At 40.3% G+C, this 22,673-nt stretch overlaps 1 protein-coding gene and 2 long non-coding RNA genes across 8 annotated transcripts in view; 2 read left to right on the top strand and 1 right to left on the bottom strand.

Annotated features, from left to right (window-relative positions):
• Positions 1-425: 425 nt before the first annotated feature.
• Positions 426-5,986, top strand: LOC147752499 (uncharacterized). The gene is made up of 4 exons (XR_015313933.1): positions 426-714; positions 1,072-1,198; positions 1,428-1,596; positions 5,789-5,986. It is a non-coding gene; the product is annotated as an uncharacterized LOC147752499 (long non-coding RNA).
• Positions 3,829-5,110, bottom strand: LOC147752500 (uncharacterized). The gene is made up of 2 exons (XR_015313934.1): positions 4,789-5,110; positions 3,829-4,171 (listed from the first exon to the last, which is right to left on the bottom strand). It is a non-coding gene; the product is annotated as an uncharacterized LOC147752500 (long non-coding RNA).
• Positions 5,987-17,271: 11,285 nt separating the features above from the next.
• LOC111267737 (uncharacterized) overlaps positions 17,272-22,673 on the top strand; it is a 25,109-nt gene continuing 19,707 nt past the window's right edge. Inside the window, exon 1 of one of the 6 annotated variants that reach the window (XM_022846185.2) lies at positions 17,272-18,143. In XM_022846185.2, coding sequence (XP_022701920.1) covers positions 18,017-18,143 — 127 coding nt within the window. In that variant the 5' untranslated portion in view covers positions 17,272-18,016. The remainder of the gene's footprint in view (positions 18,144-22,673) is intronic. The other 5 variants (XM_022846183.2, XM_022846182.2, XM_022846184.2 and 2 more) reach the window with 5 other exon arrangements.

Below are 22,673 nucleotides of genomic sequence, written 5' to 3'. Positions count from 1 at the left end.
CATAAGCTGTTTTTTTGAATTTTTAATAAGTAAGTGTCAGTATTTCACGCATGCATTATTATTATACTATGCTTTGCTATATTTCCGCCGGTCTTGATTGTTGCTACAGTATGGTAACAATATAATAAATAAAATATATCATATATTACAAGGACATTTATCAATCGTTAGAAATCTTGCATAGGTGAAGTATATATATGTTCATTCGTTTGAGCTTGGGGGCCTTATCAGGCATTTTACTTAGTTGCAACTGTAACATCTGCAACTGTCAGGGTATCACTTTGCTTTACTTTAAAGATTGAATTAGTAGCTGAACTGGAAGATAGCCGTGAAGGCGCAGGACACCGAAAAAACAACCAATGTTTTTTTTTCTATTTATTACTTTTTTATGCAGGTTACTCGTACCAGCTCGGACATTCGTTTATTAATATTCAATGCTTAACACAGCTCATATGATTTATTAACGGATGTTTTCGAGGAGAGGAACTGCGATTGAGAACAATATTTTTTAGCGCAGGGTATTTCGTGTTGGACAATATGTAAACGTACATTTATATTTAATTTTGTGTTGTTCATGTACGACTCAGTAAAGTTGACGGCGATATCCCAATAACTTGACGTGTCCCAGAATAGCCACTCACAGGAAATAACTTGAAGCGACTTCAGGTCTCATCGACAGGCCAAAGCCCATAGGGAAGGATGTGAATTATGCCGGTACGTAAGACTTCTTAAGTGTTTGTGTCTATGTCGAACTACTTTTCGATTTTAAAAAGTTTTAAAGAGTTTAAAAACAAATTTTACAGCTCTTCCCTTTTAGTTACGTACCGGTGTAAATTGAAACAAAATTCACGTAGCTTCAGGTAGAACTCTTTACGTACACCGACAGAGGTATCTATGGTGCACGTGTTTATATAGTTAGTGTAACTTCGATTATGGTTTTCATTCGTAACCTAAATCTGTACTAAAACATTTCTTAGGTATTTTCAAACGTCCAATTAATAGTAATAGTAACCAAGTTCACACTGTGCTGGGCTTTTTTCCAATTTTAACCCTACACAATGGGTCCGATAGTGATTCAACAGGTTCAAGCCTAGCCTGCGAGGCGGCCACAACTCCGTGTCCAATGGTGTATCCAGATGGGCTATCACACAATACAGCACTAAGTTATTCGTAAGCGACGATGCATCATCTTGCTAAAGTACGTATGGTTTATCGCAGTAGCCATTCATGGTTCTACGACAATTTTTGGGACATACAAATCAGCTGTTTTTTTTGCTAGTATATAGCCTTTTCTGGAGGAAAAAAGACGACAAAGTGTTCTTGTAATTGGCCACGATACTTTGCGGCCGCCGGTTAGGGGTTCGGTTTTAACTACAATCATAAAGGGTCACTCACAGATCAATACATGCGCAGTCCTTCACTTTTAGCTTGGTAGAACTTTCAGCAACTACGCAAAGCAGATCTTGGATTGCAAGTAACTGTCTCTGAGGCTGTGTATGGACTATCCTAATCTCCACTCATCTTGGTTCGTCCCCCGACGAAAAAAGACTACGGCGGCGGCGGCGGCGGCAGCAGCAGTATCTCGGGAGCAGCATTGTAAGTTGTTACAACGCCACTCCACAATCGCTGTTGATTTACTCGATTCTCTTTCCTGGTGAAACCTATTCATAACAAACAGAAACCGCGATGACTCCTGGCGTTCGTGACACTTTTACAACGTAATGTTTTAATGGTCACGTAATATCTGATACATGACCTCTTCTCCCACGAAGAGAATGGCTGTAGGGATCGAGCATTCGTACTTCCAGCTGTCTTCACATAGTCACAAAAGGCCAAGTAAATATTTTCAAACTGTTACATGACTTACTTTACAGCACACACAAACACATATATATATGTGCGTCTGCGTGTACAAGCTAAGATGAAAGTAAACGCACTGAGAACACACTATAGATATGATATAATATCAGACATTCAAATTTTACTCCTGGCCGAACGAAAGAGCGCGAAATTAACGAAGGCTCTGCGCCATAGTATATTCATAGAGCAATCTTGAACGCTGACTCCTTCAACATTTCTAGATAATGTATCATTGTTATCCATCTCACTAACGTTCCATTAAAACTTCTAGTAGACGATGCAACTAGCCTGTAACTGAAAAAAATACTTCATCGATGACCGCAGCTGGAGGCCACAATCAGTTAGCCTGAATCGACGCACTCTTACGACTCTAGAATTTCGTAAAGTTCTTCGCGCACCTAAATTTTGCTATATGACGCCAGACAACATGGCTAGTTAAAACAGAAAACGCTGTCGCAGCGATACACTTTGATCGGAAGGGCAAAAAGTAAAAAGGAAAAAATGTGGAATCCTCATCGTCACACTGGTACCCGCACGCAACTGCATTAACCCTTGGCATCATTAGCAATTGCTTATTTCTGTCCTGGCTAGTGAAAAAAAAACAGCAAAAAACCTTGTTCAGGTCTGCTTTTTATCAGGGAAGATTGACGCCGACGAGGAACTGCTTTGCCTCAGTTCGCACTCGATGATTTCAGATTCAATTGAACTTCTCTGCTGGGCAGACAAAACTCAGTGAGGTAACAAAAGTACAGAATTTGTAGCCGGCAACATTATGAGACCAACTCGGATTAAGACAACGATGATTCTCCTATGAAGAGCAAAATCAAGAGCAAATTTCAACTCTGTTTTTCTTGTCAGCGATTTAAGGAACGTCGTCGCAAACACGAACGTAGATATATGTTACGGAGACAGGACATTTGTCCGATACGAACCGTACTTTGTCAAACGGTTCTAGAGTTGTAATTCATTCGTGAGAGATTTTCGTATATAGAAAAAAAACAGATGGACCTGGCGCTCTTTTTTCAAAGAGCATCATCGACGACTAGCTTTTGTTCAACAGTCCCTTCGAAGGGCATCGATATATCTTTTCAAAAACGAATCTCGTTTTTCAATAGTCGATGTGTGGCGGTCAGCGAGGAAAAGTTGCCCATGGTTTTATAGGGTTCGTATTGTAATAACATACTGTTCTACTACTGGCCAGCGTAGCGATGTTTGAGAAATAGGTATTTTTTGTAGTGTTTGCCTTTAGACGTAATGCCCCGACCCATGAGTCCGCTAGAGATTATGCCGACGGCTGTATCATTGCATATACGTTTCCTTGACAGAAACCGACATAAGTTCCCGTATTTACGTTATGTTTATGTTATCACATCATCTTACAAAGTCGACAGAGGTGAGAGACTACCTCTTTGTCCTGCCCCCTCCTCCTGTCTCCCGTCTTCCCTGTAAGATTCACCTTTTCTTCTATTATACCACTATAACAATCAACGTATAGAAGAACAGAAACGGACGTTGATATTTCAAGATGTCCAAACATTATTTCGTTTGTCTTTGTTATCTGAATATTTATATTACATTAAACATGTCTGTTCTGCTCGTCTATGTAGTCTTACTTTTGGCTGACGTGTCGATTCGGTGATGTAAAGAGCCCCTATTATTTGATTTCTCCATAAAAACCTCAGTGTCAGTTACCCCGTGGATCCGACCACGGTTCTTTTTACCCGATACCACTATAATGAGTAACGGCTGACAAAATTCAGTCTGTTAGCGATACTCCCTGCGATCTACGGCTGCCATTTGGGATTGACCGCGTTTATTGCATAGTACGCGAGATAATTGTTTTGGCTGAGTTGGCTTATTACCATCGCTGTTAATCACCTCGGTCCTAGCAACGCTTGGAACAGACGGCAGCAGTGGACTCTTGCCCACTTCACAGTATTTTCATTTCATTAGGACGATTACAATGGCTTTTCATATTTCCACATAATTAGGATCAATCGCTCTTTATTAGTTGTCTTATAGGATTCGTAGGAATTGTTCAAAGCAAGATTTCCACGACTTCCCTAGATGCGCGATCCTTCGTCTCCCTTCGTCAGCCCCGATCGCTACTCTGTAATGGGTGGCCGACCACAGCAAGGTTTTATACAAAGAAAAAAAAACGTGCCATGTCGTGTCGTGTCGTGTCGTATCATCGAAAGCAAAAACTTAAGCGCTTTAAGTTGTTGTTTTCGATGAAAGAAGTTTGGTTGGATACTGACGTTAAGTTGTCGGCCAGTCTTGCTAAGTACGCACGTCGACTCATCCTGATCGCCTAGAAGAAGTAACGGTTCCAAAGATGAACTGTGTGTCTATAATTTTGTGCATGGAGAAGTAGTAAGTTTTTTGGCGTTATCGCGTCTCCATAATAATGCAGCAGTAACGCGCCTATGAAACTTAGGCAATTGTGAAGCGGGTCTAGATTTGAAAGCTAACGTAGACGCTAACTGTCCGAAAGCGGCGACGCCGAAGTCGAAGCATTGGCCTTAAGACTCAAAATAGCATTTAGCATGTATTATAATATATTATCTTAATTAAGTAAGTGTTTTGACTCTGTGGCACAATGGTGAGCTTCGATCGAGTAAGAAAATAGTCAAACATCAAAGACGCATACATATTTCGAAAGTAGCTGAAGTCACTCACCCAGAAGCCTGTTACGTTGAAATTACATGAACGAAATCAAGTTCGTTACAAACGACGAACGTATCCGAATGTAAAAGATAACTTTAAACTGATATGCCTCTCTTAACGTTATTTGGCCAGTCTTTTAGATCATTAGCGGTATCATAGAATAATGTTGCTATCAAAAAAAATTCACTGCGATGTCTTTTAAAAACGGTCATTAAAAAGCAATTAAGTATATCGTAATTTTAAACTAACAAAATTACATACTAAGAAGGTATGGGTGTTGAAGCTTTTTCTGCCAGCATTCGTATCGATCGATTTTCTACTATTCGTTTTTAACGTAGCAATAAGTATATATTTGCTCGATGAAATTCTAACAGAAATTGTAACCAAGTTTTTGCTATTTTCTCCTTGCCTAGAATTAAGATTCCATAAAGATGGGTGCGAAGCACCAAAGTCCATCTGGACAGAGAAAACAGTCTCAATTTCGGGCCAACGATTTCTAGATCCAGTCCAAGAATTCAACAGGTGAATCCAACAAATGCCTGAAGTAAAATCGCAGTAAATATCAAACATGGCCATTAGATCACCTAACGTATCTAAACAGACGATAATAACGGGCTAAATAATAGCATTACCGACAACAAAATGGGGATTAAATTTCGGTTTCAGACCTCCATTGGCTCTTTTTTGTTTTTTGCGTAATAAGATTATATTCAAAGTAGCTATTTGTATGAGAATTACATTATATATATATATATATATATATATATATCTTGTTGGGAAACTATACTGCCTACATAAAAATACGTTTGCCGATATCTAACGCCTATGTGGAAGTGTTGAATATTGGTATCATATGAGCTTGTATTTGATATTTACCATATTCACAAAATGACAGTTTTATCGCTAGAATATAGTCAACGATTTGGTCCTTCGTTCATCTCAGCTTATCTTGCGGGCAACAAGCATTACATGGGATTACCCTGCCCTACAAGGCCGAAGCTGGACATGTCTACGTGCAAATCTAGGTAGTAACTACTTAGCTAAAACGAGCTTATCTACTAACATCAACTTCTTAACGAAGCAACTGATGTGACTGAATTGCCAGCGAAAAGCATTAGGACTACGGACAAACGCTTTCTTTTTAGGTTACATAAAGTGTTAATGTTGCTATGGCATATTCTATGATGTTGTGTTATTATTTGTTTTCGAAATGACCTTTTCGTGTGTTAAGCTAACCCTCAGCTGGTTTTTAATATCGCAGGTATCGCTGAATGACATTGCCTCAACTATGTGTCACAACTTGACAGATTCGGACTGTTTAAACATAAGAAGAAGGTATCACTTATCGATCCTGACATACTTTAGACCTTGAGATGATTAGTTATTTCTATAATCAATCCTATCGACAATCAAGTGTATAGACGCTCCAAAAAGAACAATAAAACGCATCGGCATAACAAATTGCGCCTGGCCAACTGGGATCGTTTTTTTTGAAATAGGCTGCCTCGTCCGAACTCTTTACAGGGTAGCACGAAATGAGCAGATGGAAATGACCGCTCCCGCGCGTATCCCGTGCGTGAGCGTAAATAAGCATGTACTCTCGGAACTGAACGTCCCATCTGAAGTGTTGTCGGGCTATTTCTCTCACAGGGACAGATTGCATCGGCTCGGGGAGACATAGCGCGTCCGAAAAGTGGTGGCATTAGCGAAAGGACAGCTGCCGGCATTGCTGGTTCCTGTGCTTATGTTGTACGTTTCTCTCGTTCAATACGGCGACGATCGTTTTCTTTTTTTTTGAGAGTGCAATGTATTGAAGCAATGTATCTGTTGCTATGGTAAACCATGTGATGCTGTAAATCGCTTGATTTTAAGATATGGGCTGGATAGGTTTGTGTGAAATAGGTGACTATTGTCGATATTATGCAACGGTTCATAGGCAATAACGGTAAGCATTTTCCACAGCCAGTGATAAAGGTCGCCAATTGATACAAATGAGGACATCATAAGGTGACTAATGAAAGCTACAAGTAAAAGTTATAACGCAGCTCGCCGGCTCGTGATGTCATTTTGGTTGAACGAAGTTTTCTACGGGCCGCTAATGTTTTCTACCAGAAGAACACCATAGAACCCCGACTGCTTTTAAGCACTGATCGCCACACGTCTATTGTCACGGTCCTATTCAAGCATCGAACACGCTAATCGATGAAGTCAAATACAACGAGCGCACGAGATTCCGAAAGAAAGGCAGAGTCCGAGACGAGACGACCTCGGCGACCGAGTTTGTGTACCTGTTTGTCCTGTTGAAAATCCCCTCCAACTGCGTACCTTTCTTGTTAGAGCAAAATGACCCCGACGCGAAAACTGCAATACGACAGGCGTGTTGTGTCGCCGTGAACACTCGCCACGATGGTGTACATGTTATAGATATTTGTGTATGTGTAGAAAGCAAAAAAATATAGAAACCCAGAATCGTGTGGTAATTGTTAAGTGCCTGCTTAGCCTAATATCATGTTAGGTGGTGTAACGGGCCATTGGTCTGTTTGTTCGTGCGTTAGCGTGTTTCACGCATTACGAAATCAATGTATTCTCATTTTCAATAGCGTTTCTATTCCCGGCCTTCAAAGATAGCTCGGCGACAGCGGCAGCAGTAATAGCGTGCATTGCCACCACTTGCGAGCTCATTCTCTTCAAGCGTTTGCCAGCATTAGATAGTACATTTCCCTCCAAGCCTTCTCGACTCTAGCTGTCGCCATATATCATAAATGCACCGAACGGAACAGACGCTCTGCTCAAACAGTGACGCGCAAACAGATAATTGGGCGGCACCGGATCCGCGTGACCGTTGCGAACCATCGATCACAATTTCTTCTTGAATTGAAGGTCTGACAACCAGCGGCCTTTGCGGCAGGTAAATGCTGATTCTCAGTGATTTCTCCATGAAAATCCGACAGGAACTGGTGCTTCTAGCTGAACTGGATGCCACTGTGCAATTCTTGTAGTCGCTGTTTACGTAGTTGGACGAGGAAAAGCTGCGGTAACCGAGTGGTACCGCCGCCAGGAATGGTCAGCTGGCGACGATCGTTACGCGGCGGTGCCAGTTACAGAAATAACCGCCGAAAATGTTACTTTGTCTAGGCTATTTTGATCATGGCCACTTTGACGGCTAAGACGTTACCTTGCCGACTACTTTTGATCTACTTCTGCCCCGACGTTTTTGTTATGGTGACCGTAATTGACTCAGCCAGTCCAAGCGGAACATCCCACGAAATAAATCGCTGCAGGTGACAGCATGAATAGCAACAACAACGACAAGAACTAATAAGAACAATCGAAAAAAAAAAAGCTTTGGTAGAAATCACCAATACGCCTCTTTACAAAAAGATAATCGACTGACGCCTGCAGGAATCACTAAAATATATATATATATATATATATATGTGTGCACATAAGCGCAGCGGCGTTCGCGTTCCCAACTTCAGTTGTGTTCTATATAGATACGCGAAAAATATTATTTAAATCTAACATATACTTCGTCATAACGGAGTCTTTAAAGTCTTAATTAACATTTCCCTGTATTTGTACTACACATTTAGTTTTTATCGCCGTGAGCGCAAATCGGATGGTGAAAATGCGAAAAAATTATATAAGGAACTCAGCCACTACCAACACTCTTCATTAATTTGTTTGTTTGTTTGTTGTTAAGCGTTAAATTCGCGTTTAGAATGTTATTCAATTCGGTACTGCTTTGACTAGTCATTGCCTCAAACAGCTGATGGCCCCTTCTAACAGGAAACAAACCATGTCCACGTCCGGTTTCGAACCTAGACCACCTCATTCCCAATGTTAAACTTGAACTGATAGATACACGGCACAGAGCAGTGTTTTTATTATATAATAGAAGGATAAGAAGTCGCTGACATGGGGTAGATAAGCAAGCGGATTCAGCTATAGGGTGCTAACCAAGGGTAATAATTTCTGGTTGTTCCATTTTCCGTAAAGTATCTACGTTACCGCTATTTGTGCCAAAGGTCTGATGCTATTTGATGATATTGTAATTGATCCGGTCGTAGACTTTGTCTTCGGGGGGATGGGAAGACTTCCCATGGCTGTATGGTGTTGAGCTTTGCCAACCTCAAACAACGTTACTCTACCCTCATGATGACGAATATAGTACATAATGAAATCTAGCTTTGTCACCCATTGGTATGTTACCAATTTCGGACGTAAATAACACTAATCAATTTCTGTAAAGCAATTTCTGTGGAAATCAAAGAAATAAGTAAATTATCCGTAAGGCAAAGTCTTTTTGGCATCTTTTAGATTTAATGGTTTAGACTGTTTTATTCATGCGGTTTGACTGATCCAAATGTGGGCCAAATGTACGCTATGGTTGTCAATGCAATTTTTGGCTGATTCTTAGCTTAAATAGACTGTTCCGTTTAAAGGTCGAAAGTTCGACCGCATCATTTTCATAAGACGAAAATGATTATTACTAAAATTTATTTTCTGGGCTTGGCTTTACTAGTCCCAACATTTACGAATACACACAGACAAAAATATATTACTAATAGGACTGTCGATATTTTTTTTTCTCACTAGAAAATAATCTTCGTTACGTGTCGGTATTTAAAATAAAAGCCCTTATAATACATTTTTTCGTACAGCAAGGTACGCGCAGTTATGGTATTTATTATCTTGAATAATTACATCAAAATATTTTTGCTTTTGATTATCCAAACACAGATCAAGGTGGCCTTTGATACAAATTGTTCGAACATAATTTTATACCTTATTTTTTTTTCAAATTAAATTTATCACTGAATTTTCGTTTTATTTTAAGTGTGCTACGAGGCAATCTGAAATGAAGCCAAACCACGGGAAGAGTTCGCTGTCTTCCTTTACCCACAGAGTTCTTGAGAAGTATGGACGTCGCAAAAGAACCGCTTCTCTGTGGCAGCTGGGTAAAAGACCCACTTGCACAGCCAACAGCATGGGAGGGTCTCACTAAGGAACACGCTAAAATACACTGTGAAAATAAAAACTATGATATTCAGTTATGCGAAATGCAAGTGAACGACTGAGAAGACGAACGCTTCTGCATAACCGCTATTCCGGTACGTTTTCCTCCCTTTGCCCATCTTTTGGTACGTTTCGGTGTATGGGACGGATAAGTGCTATCCGTCGATTAAATTCGACAAGTATATGTTTATAAGCTTGACGAGTTATCAAGTACATGCTAGAGTTTAAGTTCAGATCGTCTCTAACCATGCTACGAGACATTGAGCCTTCCAGTACAAAGGGCACGTGCTTGTCTATGAAGATTTGAAAGTTGGCGCACAAGTGACGATAGATCTCAGGCTAGAAGCTACCGCATCCTGTCAGTTGTCCATAAAGTGTATCCATAAAGTATTAGGCTCATTCGAAACACGCGACCTCAGTGCCGGTGCATTTAGTTACTCAGAGATAACATAATAAAAGAAATCATCTAAATGCGTACCGAGTTGGGTGAAATGTCTGATATAGTGCTGCTATCTAATAATAATATTATATGGGCCGGCCGACAATTTGTCCTCTCTTCGAAGCTAATGTGGGCTAATCAATTCGAGTCTGGTCTTTGGGTAAACAAAAAAAGTAGGTTGTTCAAGCAGTTATAAGGCCACACATGCGTGATTTCTATATTTCCAAAACTACGCAATACCGGTGCCGATAAAACATAGGATCACTATATATATATATATGGTAATTCAAATTTCTGATGACATTCTCTGTGTGATACACTACGACTAAAATTTTTAGTTGGACCTGATCCAGATATCTTAACCTTTTCCATATCTAATTTTCCTTGAAGATGGGAAAATATTAATTGTACCAAAATTTAACGAAACGCATAGAACGCTTGGTCTTAATTACAACGCTAGACATAGAATGTAAGTGGCACGATTTAAATATACACATACATATTTCACGTAATAGGAAAAAGCATGGACCTGAAATTTAAGTATTATTAACAAAAAAAAAAAAAAACAAAAAGGGAAAAGACCAAGCTGACCTTCTTCGCAACGTACAGAAAGCTATTTACGTTTGCATAGTGTAACAATGGCACGTTTAAACTTGCGACGGTACGTCACCCATAGCAGCTCAATCTATTTCTACGAATGGATGTTTCACGTACAGACCTCAGTCAATAAAGCTTTTAATTACGTACAGCATGAGGTGTCCTAGAGGAGATTGTGTATAGCTCTCATTTCTATAAGGCTTTGCAGCTCTAATTTTCAAATGACGAGATCTACATAAAATGCCTGAATGCTGCCTATCGCAAATGTTCAAAAGTATTACCATAATAACGGTAAATGCGATACTGTTTAACGTGGTCTAGTGGGGGTCTAGACAGGGTTTCTTTTACATATGACAAAAAAATTCCTTAATCTTTTAGCGACGTCAGTTCTTTAGCGTACCCTTTATACTTAAGGCGTCCCCGTAAGACAAAGAGGGTCCATTGATGTCAGGTGTGGAAGACGGGCAGAATATTCTATAAGGCCACATCGTCAGTTTGGAGGATTCTCATCAAGATGTGCACGGAAATAAAATTTTTTGCGAATTTTTTTCACCAGTTTTCCCGAATGTATAATAAATCAGATTCTTGGACTAAATCCATGTATTTGGCACGCGTTATTATACTGTCAAAATGGAGTTGTAGAATTAAGCATTTGCCGCGCTGCGCTGAAAATTCATGTGGTACTTTTGCGAAACATGTGGACTTGTAGTGGCCGCTGGGTGCAATTAAATGTGTCGTCATTTAAATAGAGTATAGTTCCAAACGGTCTTTCATGAAAGTTGTGCATCCCATTCGCAAGTTTCTAAGTTCATCGATAGCGCGTATCCTTAGTAGAATGTAACTTTTTTTTACAATGCTTTAAACTGTGACGAGCGCTTGATTTTCTGATACTAAGCCCACGACGGCTCGACAGATGGCTGGGATGCTCCGATCGGTCTTTCTGGTACCCTTTCTTGACTGATGAGACTTTCCGAACACGTCGTCTACGAACGTACTGTCCCTTGTAAATTTATTTTCTACCCGATTAATTGTAGGTTGCGTAAGTAGGTTTACCTGACGTTCCGTGCGATATTCCCTTCCTACTTCCACCAAAATTGTGCTAAAACGCTACTGTTCGTATACTTATTATTTACAATTATATGCCCCATGGAGAGAAAGAATAAGCTGAAATCTGATCTACTAAACAGTTGGTACGTCTTTGAAACGCCCTGTATAGTCAGGCTGGGTATTATATTGGGGACTAATTGACGGGTCGTTGCATTCGTTCACACGACATGACGAAAACAAACTGGGTCTCCTTTAGTATCAGAATTGTAAATGTTTGTTGAATTCGGGATTCTACATGCGTGCTATATTTAATAGAATGGATATATATATATATATATATATAAGTTTAAAACTAACTATTAGGCTTACTGTGCGAAACTCAGCGTTGAGAGCGTTGTGATCTGAACGACCATTGCGCCTTTCTGTATAGTAACTATAGCTGATCCGAATGGCGGCGTTGGCAAACAAAATGGTCACGAGCAAAGATTATGAAGACCACGGATGACAAACATTAAAAAATGTAATACAAAGGACAAAAAGTCAGACTTGCACGGTGGCCGTGACGTTTCACAGGTCTACTCCGACTAGATTTCTAGTAGGGCTCAGTTGCTGATACTATAATCACAGGCTAATTCTAATAGCAACCTCGAGAAAGTTCGTAACACGGAATTAGTACGAACAGACCCGTGGTGTCTCGTACAACGCTGATTTAATTTGACCGATTCGAGTAGTTTAATTTGCTGATGAATACATACGTTAGTATTAGTTCTGTAGCTTAAATAGTTGTAATCCATGTTTCCTCTATATGATGAACGGCATCGGAGTATTTCAGCGAAACTAAGTACTTCAATTTCTTCTTCTATCAAAGAGACGACGGATAGTCACCACTAGCGAAAGTGAACCTTACAAGTAAAATTTGCGGCGCACGCCAGGAGAAGCAGACGGAAACCAACGTCGACACCGTCATCGACAGTCAGGGACAGGCCACCATTGGTGTTCATTGTTGCACTCTCTTGTCAGAGAAATTTTTCGCACTATAATTTACTGGATATTCAAGGCTATTTTACTTGTACATATTTTTGCGCCATTGATCTATTTTTTGCTTATTCAGACTCTCCTTCTAATCGTTCATTAAATCGGCTTCGTCGGCACGCATTCCACAACAATACGCAAGAATAGCTTGGAGCCTTTTTTTCGGTTGTAATATGTCGCAAAGGGATTTCCCAGCCTTTCCCGGCCTTCTGTTCCCCAGGCCGTATTTGGTTGTTGACTGATAAGAGGCTCACATATCTGTAGTTACCAAGCATCAATTTGCTATGTTCTAGTCAGAGAGATTGCCGATCTATGCTATCTCAATATATATATTGCCATCAGCCCGTGCCTTCTTGGCCTGAATAAGCGCAAATCCGCCGAAGTCAAACATACAGCAATCGATCCATTCGCGTATGATCGGCTGACCTCTAGCTAATCAAAACAACTTCTACTAGCTTTTGATGTCATTGTTGTTCTTGTCTTCTATACCTGTTACCATTTCTGAAGTTCGTCACTCCAGTGAACTCTCAAATACGCATATTTCCGTAGCGCTCAGTTGCAACCAGGTAGATAGCTAAATAGATCGTAAGTAGCCGAAGTAAAGGCAATTGTATATTTTATGCTTTCTCGTCGTTTTCCTGCAGCTTTTTCTGATCGGCGGTCAAATAACTCGAGCTTCGACGTGCACGTGCTTCGTAAAGCTCGCACCTCGTGAAGAACTGCTGGTACTTTATCTGGCTTGTCGCCTGTTGACTTCCCGTCCCTCAGGTCGCTGCCGGTCGCCAGCCCCAGCCGAGGAGATTTTGCCAAAATGCTTGGCTGTTATATAGTGTAAGTGACCGTATCTTTTGTTTACCGACGCAAAAAGCAGCAGCGGCAATGAGCTCTCGCGGCAGTCGACCCAACAGGCTTGGTCAGGGGTCGAAGCGCGAATGACTTGCCATCACAAAAAGCGCCCCCTGTTGAGAGACTGGTCAGCTGTAGAAACGGATATGATGACGGTTCGTCAATCGAGCCGACAACAAGTCGTTGAAGCCGCGTCCGTCGCCAGTTGCAACGGTTCCGTTTGAATGATAGACCATCGTAAGAAGAACCATAAAAGGGTTTCTTTTCTCCAGTCGCGCTATTCAAGTGAGCATTGAAAACGTATTGGACAATCAGATTTCTCTTCAGAATCTAAACATTTCTTTGGTGAGCTCTTATCGCATCGTAATGTATTCATCCACTCAGAGTGACTGTAGTATCTAGAGTAAAATTTATGGACCTGCTCGTGCCTAAATTCTGCAATGGCAGCAACAACGAAAAAAGGCGAGACATAGTCAGTATTCTAGTAACTAAGTAGGTTCCATATCATATGTGCGCGATCCATCTCAGACTCTAATTTGCCATGAGCTGCTTAATGAAATCACGGCACTAGCTTAGTTTTGTGCTCGCCTGTTTGTTGCTCGCCTTCAGCTTTGGTCTTCGATTTAATCCGGCTGAACAAACGAATCAGCGAGTTCTGGTTGCAATCAAGATTTATCCCTTTTCGAATTACAGATCGAATTCGTTTTAGTTATAATTGTAGTAGTTCCCTGTTACAATGGCCCTTCGCACCCGTCAACAGACCTCAAGCAACAGGAAGGTCTAGAGTATAGGCCAATATTGCCCATTCCTAATAATAATAATTGCCACTGCGGGTGACAATTTGTAGCACTTCAGTAGCTCCAGCATCACGATGGCTTCGCTTGTGGCAGCTGTGATAATACGATACCACAATAGATCATTACAACAACTGAGTGAATGAGCGGGCAAGCGAATAAATGAACCAGCGAGGACTCTGACCGTGTCTGTCTTTTGCGTATCGTTGTAGCTAGGCTGTCTGTGGGGTTGAGCGACAATTTTGTCATCGCCGCTGCCTCACTACGTTTACTACGCGTATTTCATTATTAGCCCCCTAAACGATATATACATATATGTACGCCGCTTTTAGTTTGTCTCGGCTGCTGCTGCTATGGTGGCGGCGACAAAAATGCCTCAACGATGTGTAGAGCAGTGCTCACGCTCGCATCGATTTGCCGTGATACACATCGGGTCTCCAAGACTTCTTAATATCACTGGCGATCGACGGCTATTGCTGCCTGGGCTACCATGTAGCACCGCATCAGTTGTCCTGGCATCAAAAACCGCAGCTGGGGTGAAAGCACTACAGACGGCACAGCCTGAACCGGGACGCAAATCAAGACGGCAACGACAAATGCGGGAGGAACGCGCTGCCGCGGCTAGTGGGAAACCGCACACAGAAATCGTTGCTAAGCTTCTAGTTATTTGTGTCCGTTTTGGGTCCCGGTTCGTTCACCTGCGTTTATTTCGTCGTTTTCTTGCTTTTGTTGCTATTGTTGCTATGAATGTTGCCAAAACATCTTCCAGTTGGTCTGTTAGTCGCCAGCTACTCGTTGGAGCAACTTCGTCATCATTTTGATCATCGTCTGTCTTTCGTTGGCGTCTTGCGTTCTGGCGGCTGCAATACGAATTTCGTTAACTACTACGGCTATTCTTGAATCCGCTGTTTGTACTGGTCGGCAGAGCCAACGCTAAAATAAGGGAGACAGCATTAGCTTGTTTTTCTTTTGAAAGCACACGCCACCAACGACGACGGCTACAGCCTCTGCTGGTGACGCCCGTCAGGCAACAGGTAGACATCAGGGTAATGGATAGCATTAGAAGCGATGTTGCTAAGTTTACCGAAATGTCGCCGCTGCCATCCTGCTGCCGGTGTTTCATCAAAGACGAGCCAACTGCCCAGCAACTGCAGCGATAAACAGAAGAATGAAAAGACAGGAAACCTGATGACCCGTTACTTCGGTTCAACTCTGGGACTACACGTAATAGCTTCACATAACAGTGCAATCAGGGTGGCACCGACAGGAGCAACGGTGTTTTTCTACAGAAGTTCCTTATAAATTGTTCTTCGTGTCTAATGCAATCGGACTCACGTGCTACCATAAGCAAGGAATGGCTCATGGGAAGATAACTGTTCAAATCGCAAAGCTTCCTCTTTTTTTGTCGTCTGCTTCCGCTAATACGGTCACCTCTTCTTTCTCTCTTGGTAATTATATGCGGATTAAAGATGTTGGTTTTTTTTACGTTGGGGTATTTTTGGGGCAGATAAATAAGGCGAACTTTGTACCGTGAACAGTAAAAAAAGCAATAACGTATTGTGCAGTATTACATATTGAAAGTAAATGTCAGGCCAATTACTGAAAATGGACATCGATCGTAAGGTATTCTATTTTTTTTTTTTATATTTTCAATATTTGTCAGCTTGTCTGGACATGTTTTTTGCTTTACGATTCGCAAGACGCATCCACCTTTCGTGTTGTTTAATCCTGCTAACGAATTCGACAGCCCTTATTCAAGAACCGTTGATAGCTCTACAGATTTTCTAGCTTCGACGGTTCCAATAATGATAACAAAAAAAAAAATTGACGGAAAAAATTTATATGGAACGAACCTAATCCTGTCCGCTTAGAAAAGCGCGTATACATGCTTGTGGAAGCTTTTCCTGTTATAACTGAACAACCTATGGATGTTATATTATATATTATTATAGTTCCCTTGCGCATTAATGCAAAACCTAAGACCTATTCTATGCATCTGAGCCGGCCATTAGCCGAACGCGAATGGGAGTGTATGTTGAGATACACTGATAACTATATGTACATCCGAGAATTCTAGAAGAACGAGCTGAAGATAAACGATGGCCGTCGGAACAACGTCAAAACAGTACGTATTTTCTGTAAAACATTTGTCCAGAAAAGTAGTCCAGTAGAAACGTAACAGGAGAATGCCCCTTAACTCCGACTCCGTTCTAATGCATCTGTTATGTGAGAGATAAAAACATTTATCCATTCATCTATTCATCCATTTATTTTTACGACATAAACGTTTCCAGTTTCTGCGTCTAGTTGGCCGTTGAGCATTGCTTCATGTGGCTGGTTACTGGCTCCATACCTGTTGGGGCTGATAGAACGATTGTAAGGAACGAATGGCACTCGCAACAAGACCTGGATATCCCCTGTTCCACCGCGCCGCTGTTGTTACCGTCCGGTGCTCCTGTTGTTGTTGTTAGTCAAACCATTATATGATATTGTACCAGTCTAGCCGCTTCTGCTGCCTGCCGAGAAGTAACTGCACAGCGAAGTAGCAAAGTGACCAGCACCTTTGCCGAGCGTTGCTGGGCATACATTATTACTTATCATCACAGCCAGTAACTACAAGTTATAGCGCTAACAACTTCTAGTATTGTTACCGCTACGATAGCTAATTACGCTCTAGTTGCTCGTCAGCGGGGTTGACGCGACAGTACACTAAAGGACAACCAGTTTTGATGTTCTGGAAGACATGAGACAAATTATGAACGCGCATTATAGCGTTCGCGGGGCGGAAACTGGCGGCTATGGGAATATCTCGCTGCGTATCGGTTCGAATAGGTGAATAGCGGAATCATCATTCCGAAGCGATCGGCTACTCCAAGTGCCCCGACAGTTACAACTCGACAGAAGATAGCAAAAAAAGAAGAATTACGTATGATTCTGTGAACAACAGCGTGGAGCTCTGCAGTGACGACTGCAGTTCAGCGACAGGAGAAAATAGTACGGGCCAGATCGGGCATTAAACAACGACAAAATATTAACTCTGTTGACTTCAAAACGCAGCCTAAGAATCGCCAACTAGGAGGAGATGATTAAGCAGAGCCAAAACAGAATAAACAGAAGAAGATTCGGCCAATGGACGATGGTTCAGTGCCGGTTGCAGTGGGAACGTCATCGAGCGTCGAGGATCCGGCGCCAGGAGCGGAACGCTGAGTAGCATCGAAGACCGAAGACGTGGCGCATTTGCTGCCGTTTGAGCCGGAAAAGTTGATGGCGACATAGTAGAAAGGAGGTTGAGGAAAAAAGGGGAAAAGGATGAGGGTGCGAGCTCCTCAATCTCATCGGTCAACGAAGAAGGTTCAAGAAGAGGAATCGCACTGTGATCGGAGGCAATCTGGGCCAGAATCTTGCTCGTGAGGTCACCGACAAGCGACAGGCCCGTTTCTCGATCTGAGTAAACTACCCAAAGTGTACACTTTGGAGCACAACCGATAAGAAAAACAGAGAATCTTTAGTTGTGCACAATTATAATATTAGTGTAACGCCAGCGGATGCTGAAGGTGTTTTTTTTTAACCGAAGATAAAATCGACGAGCGTTTTTGGGTGACAAAGGATCTGTTAGGCGCAGATTCGTGTCGAGTCGATGGCAACAAAGAAGATTTTTGAATAACAGTTATTTGGAAAGCGTGCAGTTTGTAGCGAGGTTTGTTACTCTCACGAAATGCTACTCGACAAGATCGAAAGCGTTTGTGTGTGGAAAATATGGATGCGCGGAAATGATCCCATTATGAGAAGGTTCATATTGGCCGTGTTTAGCGTATTAATCGTGGCTACGAACTATAGTTATGGTGAGCGATCAATTGTTCCCTACCTAATGTACCAGCATGAAAGAAATTAAAAAAATATTAACGAAAAATTTGCTTGCTAAACTAACAAAGGAGGCTTAGAAGCGTACGTATTAGCTAAAGTTAAATCCATAGTCAAATCAAAGTAAATACAAACCCGGTCCGTATCTTTATATATATAAATGACAACAAATCTATTTACCCTATGTAAAAATGTGAAAATAGTATATGAAAAGTTTAAATGTGCAGATGAAAGAGAAATCAAAACCTCCTTGATAGCCACAACAATCAAATAAAGAACTTGGCATCAAATAGATTTTGCTTTTCGTTTCTCATAGAAAACGATTTCATTTATATAAACTGGTTATATTCATAAAAAGATTAAAGAGTGATTCTGGATAGAAATGAGATAAAAAGGAAAAGTGGTACTTCTGTTTTTCTGTTCGCTAAATGCTTTTTGCTTTAGTGTAGGGTCAAATAAACAAAAAAAAAGATAAATTAGTCCTACTGCATGCTTGTCTGATTTGATCGACTTATTCTAACCGAGTACTAAAAGCTGTTCCCTTGGTCCAGATTGTCTTCGTTCATAGTGTATTTCCTTTTCTAAAATGTTCTTTGTTATAAAACAGTTGATACCTTTTATGGCAGTTGATCAAAAAGTTCAATTATTATAAACGGAAGATAAAAATAAGTGCAAAGATACAAAGCTTTTATTTATTTGATACTTGAAACAAGATAATGTAAAGTCTCCTCGCAGTCTACCGGTAGAACGTCCCATGGAAGCAGCGTCGTTGCTGTTCGGCGATAATCTCTATTAGAGCCCACAAGGACAAACGTTACCTGTTTCTCGATTCTGCTACAATCTAACAGTGGGTTTGTACTAAATTTTGAGTTAAGAAGCAAATAACGATGCGCAGACGGCAGATCAGAAGATTTTGTTACACGCTACAAAAGTACCCGATATAAAGTTCGTTTAACTTTATATCGGGGAATAGGAACCCTGTAATTCCCGTAACGCGAAAAGCCATAGTAATATCTTACAGAGGAGCGAGTGGATGACATCTAATTGGTTGTCGTAGTTAGAACCAGTGGACGATCCCATTTCGCTACCTTCCTATGTGCGTCTAATGATCTCTTCTTACTTTTGGCGAAAATATCAATTAATGGAAAATTATCTAATTTCATTATTGTATGAGCCGGTTAGAAATTCAAATATTATACTATTAAACGAGAGCCACATTAAGTTTGAATTAAATAATTAAGCATATTATTTGTCCAATTATTATGCCTTTGTCATTGTCATCCGGCTGCTGTTGCTTGTCGATGACCACCGCCAAATCAAAACATGTACGGAGCTGGGGCCATACGTGGACAATTTGTTAACAGCTTACGAACTTATGGTCGAAATGGCGTCGAAAAAACAACAGACTGGTCGTTTGTTGCTCTAGCTTTAATAGAAGTCTTATTGTTTCAGCATCATTCATTGTTTTTTTATGGCGACGGGTATAATGCTTTTTCTATAGCTCTAGGGGAAGATTTTTACATCTGCACCCAAGGTAGTGTCGTATATGCCTTTGACAGTAGGAGTTTTTCCTTTGAGACAGTATAATCTTAACGTTATGTCATCACGGACTCTATACGCTAGCCTGTATTGCGGTTAATTTATGCTGTCATCATTGTCAGAATAGACGACCTTTTGCCCGCCTGTTTGGGCCAGAGCTATTTGCTTTGAGTTTACCGTGATACATGTTTGTCCAACTGATTTAAGGGCATGTAAGGCTATCTAAGTTCGACTTGTTTCTTGCTCGATAGGGCCGTTAGCCATTTGGAATAACAATGCCTCACGAAAACAGTACTCTATGTTATTATTTTTGTGCGGAATATGTGCTCTAGGGTATAAGATGGAAGGTCTGTGTTCATGAGGAATGTGGTGACAATGTCACAATAGCGTCTCTACGTCGATACGTGTTCATACGTTTTAAGTTACAATTTTTTATTAAACCAAAAGTTGAGAATTTTTTTTTTAATGCAATTGAAGCATTATGGCAAAATGTGCTTAACAAACGAGATAATATTGCTATTATATTTTGTATTAATGACAACCTGGCCAAGGAGTTATCAACGGGTGAATCAATATGCAAATTCAAGCTTATGCTAGCGTGCGTGACTAGCAATAGATTGCAGTGAATATTAATGCTGGGTGATAATCAGCTATCGATAGTTAGCATGTTAGCGCCCAAAAACGTTTTCCTTGCTTATCCAGTTGCTGCAGGATAAGTCACAAAGATTTTTATTCTAATAAAAAGAAAAAGACGAATCGTACATTCGGTATTACAGCTAATAGTGGCTCCATCTGGCGGCAGTTTAATCAAAACGAATCGTTTATAAAAGAAGACTGTTTCAAGGAAATATCTTAAATCCACATCCTGAATTCAAGCAGATGGTTATCGAGCTACTGATTGAAGCAATTGAGTTAAACTAAGACCTTTGAATCGGTTGATTGTCCTTTCATTTGCCTAGAACATAAAAGCTGCGCTTTTCAAACGGTATGATATAAATGCATCAGCTCTAAACGGGCCGTTATTGTAAAATTGTTTCCGGAATATTCCGAAATGATCGACCTTTGTTATCAGTAAAGAATAAAAGCTTGCTATCGTATCCATCCGTATTATAATCAAATTATCACGAACAGCAGCTAAAGTGGTACCCTTAGCTGTAGTACTTTAATAGTAGTGTAAGCTAGTTTCTATTTATTATTTTCCAGAAAAAGAGAAGTTTAAAAGGACGCCAAATTCGTTTATCTGAAAATAACGAGGAGCCTAAATATGTGTTTTTGATTTAGAATATCGCCGTAGCCTAAATCGTTGCAACTAGAGGCGAAAGCAGTATATATATATATATATATATATATATATATATATATATATATATATAGCGGCTTTGGGGAGCACGGAAATTTGGAGTTATCATACCGTATGGCTGCCACTGCCATTTGTGTATATCTCCGCAAGATAAATGTAACAGGCTGAAATATAAATGACTCATTTTAAAAATGTTGGCTTGTATTTATTAAAAGCGATCTGTTTTTCTTTTTAAGTGTAGATAAAGATGGAACCGATTTTGAATGGATGATACTTTTATGCGCATAGAAAATTAATTTTACCAGGTTAGATATATAATTTTTTACAGTTCGGCATTTAGCTTTCGCGCTACCGCCTAGTTGACGCTATGTTTACAAGAAAATATAAAGAATTCGTATCCGGATGTTACATTTTTACGAAGATTGAAGTCAGAGACAGGTAATAAATTGCCTTTCATGATCTAATGAAATCCTTACGCTCCAATCAGTGTATACACGACGCTTCCACACTGTAACTTTAGGTGCCTTTCAAAAACAAGTTTTTTATTCATTGTTTGACCACTATCAGTAAACAAGACCTTACACTCAATAAAGTCTCATAGATTTTGCTCCATTAAGGACGTTAGCCACTAGAATATTAGAAATCGTAATAGTTCACCAGAGAAAGATGGAGACCATTTACAATACCGAGCCAGTTTCTATCGGATAGGTATCTCTGGTTGGTCAAATGTCATACTTCGACAAACGGATCCGCTCGTGCTGCAGATTCCTGATAAACATGGGCCATTTTTGTCATCAATACTTCGAACGAACATCGGCCATATGTTAACATGTCTTACTAGAAAATGTTGCCAACATAAAGAGGAATAACAATGAGATAGTCGATGTTTCTAGGACAGACGCCAGAAGTACACAGAGACATGCTTGCTGAAGATAGGGATAATACACGAGATTGTTACACATACACAGGCTCAATAAAAAACAACAGAATGCATTAAAAATCTATCAAAACAACGTTTCAACAAAAAAGACGGTGTACCGCAGAACCTATAGTGGCTTCCCTACAGCTATTTTCAGTCGGCACCGTCTAGGCATTTGGCGGCAATTTTAAATCATTCCCAGTAACGCCTACTTTGTCGTGGCACTACCCGAACACTGTACCATATAGTCCCTTTTTTTTGCTGTTGTTATCGTTCATTGCACTATACACCTGGTTGACCAATAATTTTTGATCCCATATTTATTTGTAACCTTTCTCTTTTGGTTTGTCATTGTATTTCACTATACGGATCTGTTTTTCTCTTGTAGATTTACACTAGGAAACATTAAGGCTGTAAAAATGGACAAATTTCACTTAACTTTTTGTTGAGAGAAAAAAAGTAGGTTTTCATTTTTTTTTTATATTTTGGTCTTTTTCCATTGTAAATCTACTTTAACCAGTCCACGATGTATATTTATATGTGATATTTCGTGAATCGTTCCAACCTACCATTGCTTACTTCAATGAAAAGCTATTGAGTGCAGTGTATACATTATAATGTATTATAATGGAAAATCCAATCATATGCTCAAGTCGCCTGGTTATCAAGCCACACATATACAGCTTCGCAGTATTCAGAAGCAGTACGCCTGCGTACGATTGCATAGCTTTTTTTTTTATTTATAACTTTTAA

This window comes from Varroa jacobsoni, unplaced genomic scaffold, assembly GCF_002532875.2.
Source record: "Varroa jacobsoni isolate VJ856 unplaced genomic scaffold, vjacob_1.0 scaffold_1214, whole genome shotgun sequence".
In the NCBI taxonomy this organism is placed as follows: Eukaryota; Metazoa; Arthropoda; class Arachnida; order Mesostigmata; family Varroidae; genus Varroa; species Varroa jacobsoni.
This window is presented reverse-complemented; position numbering and strand designations above follow the sequence as displayed.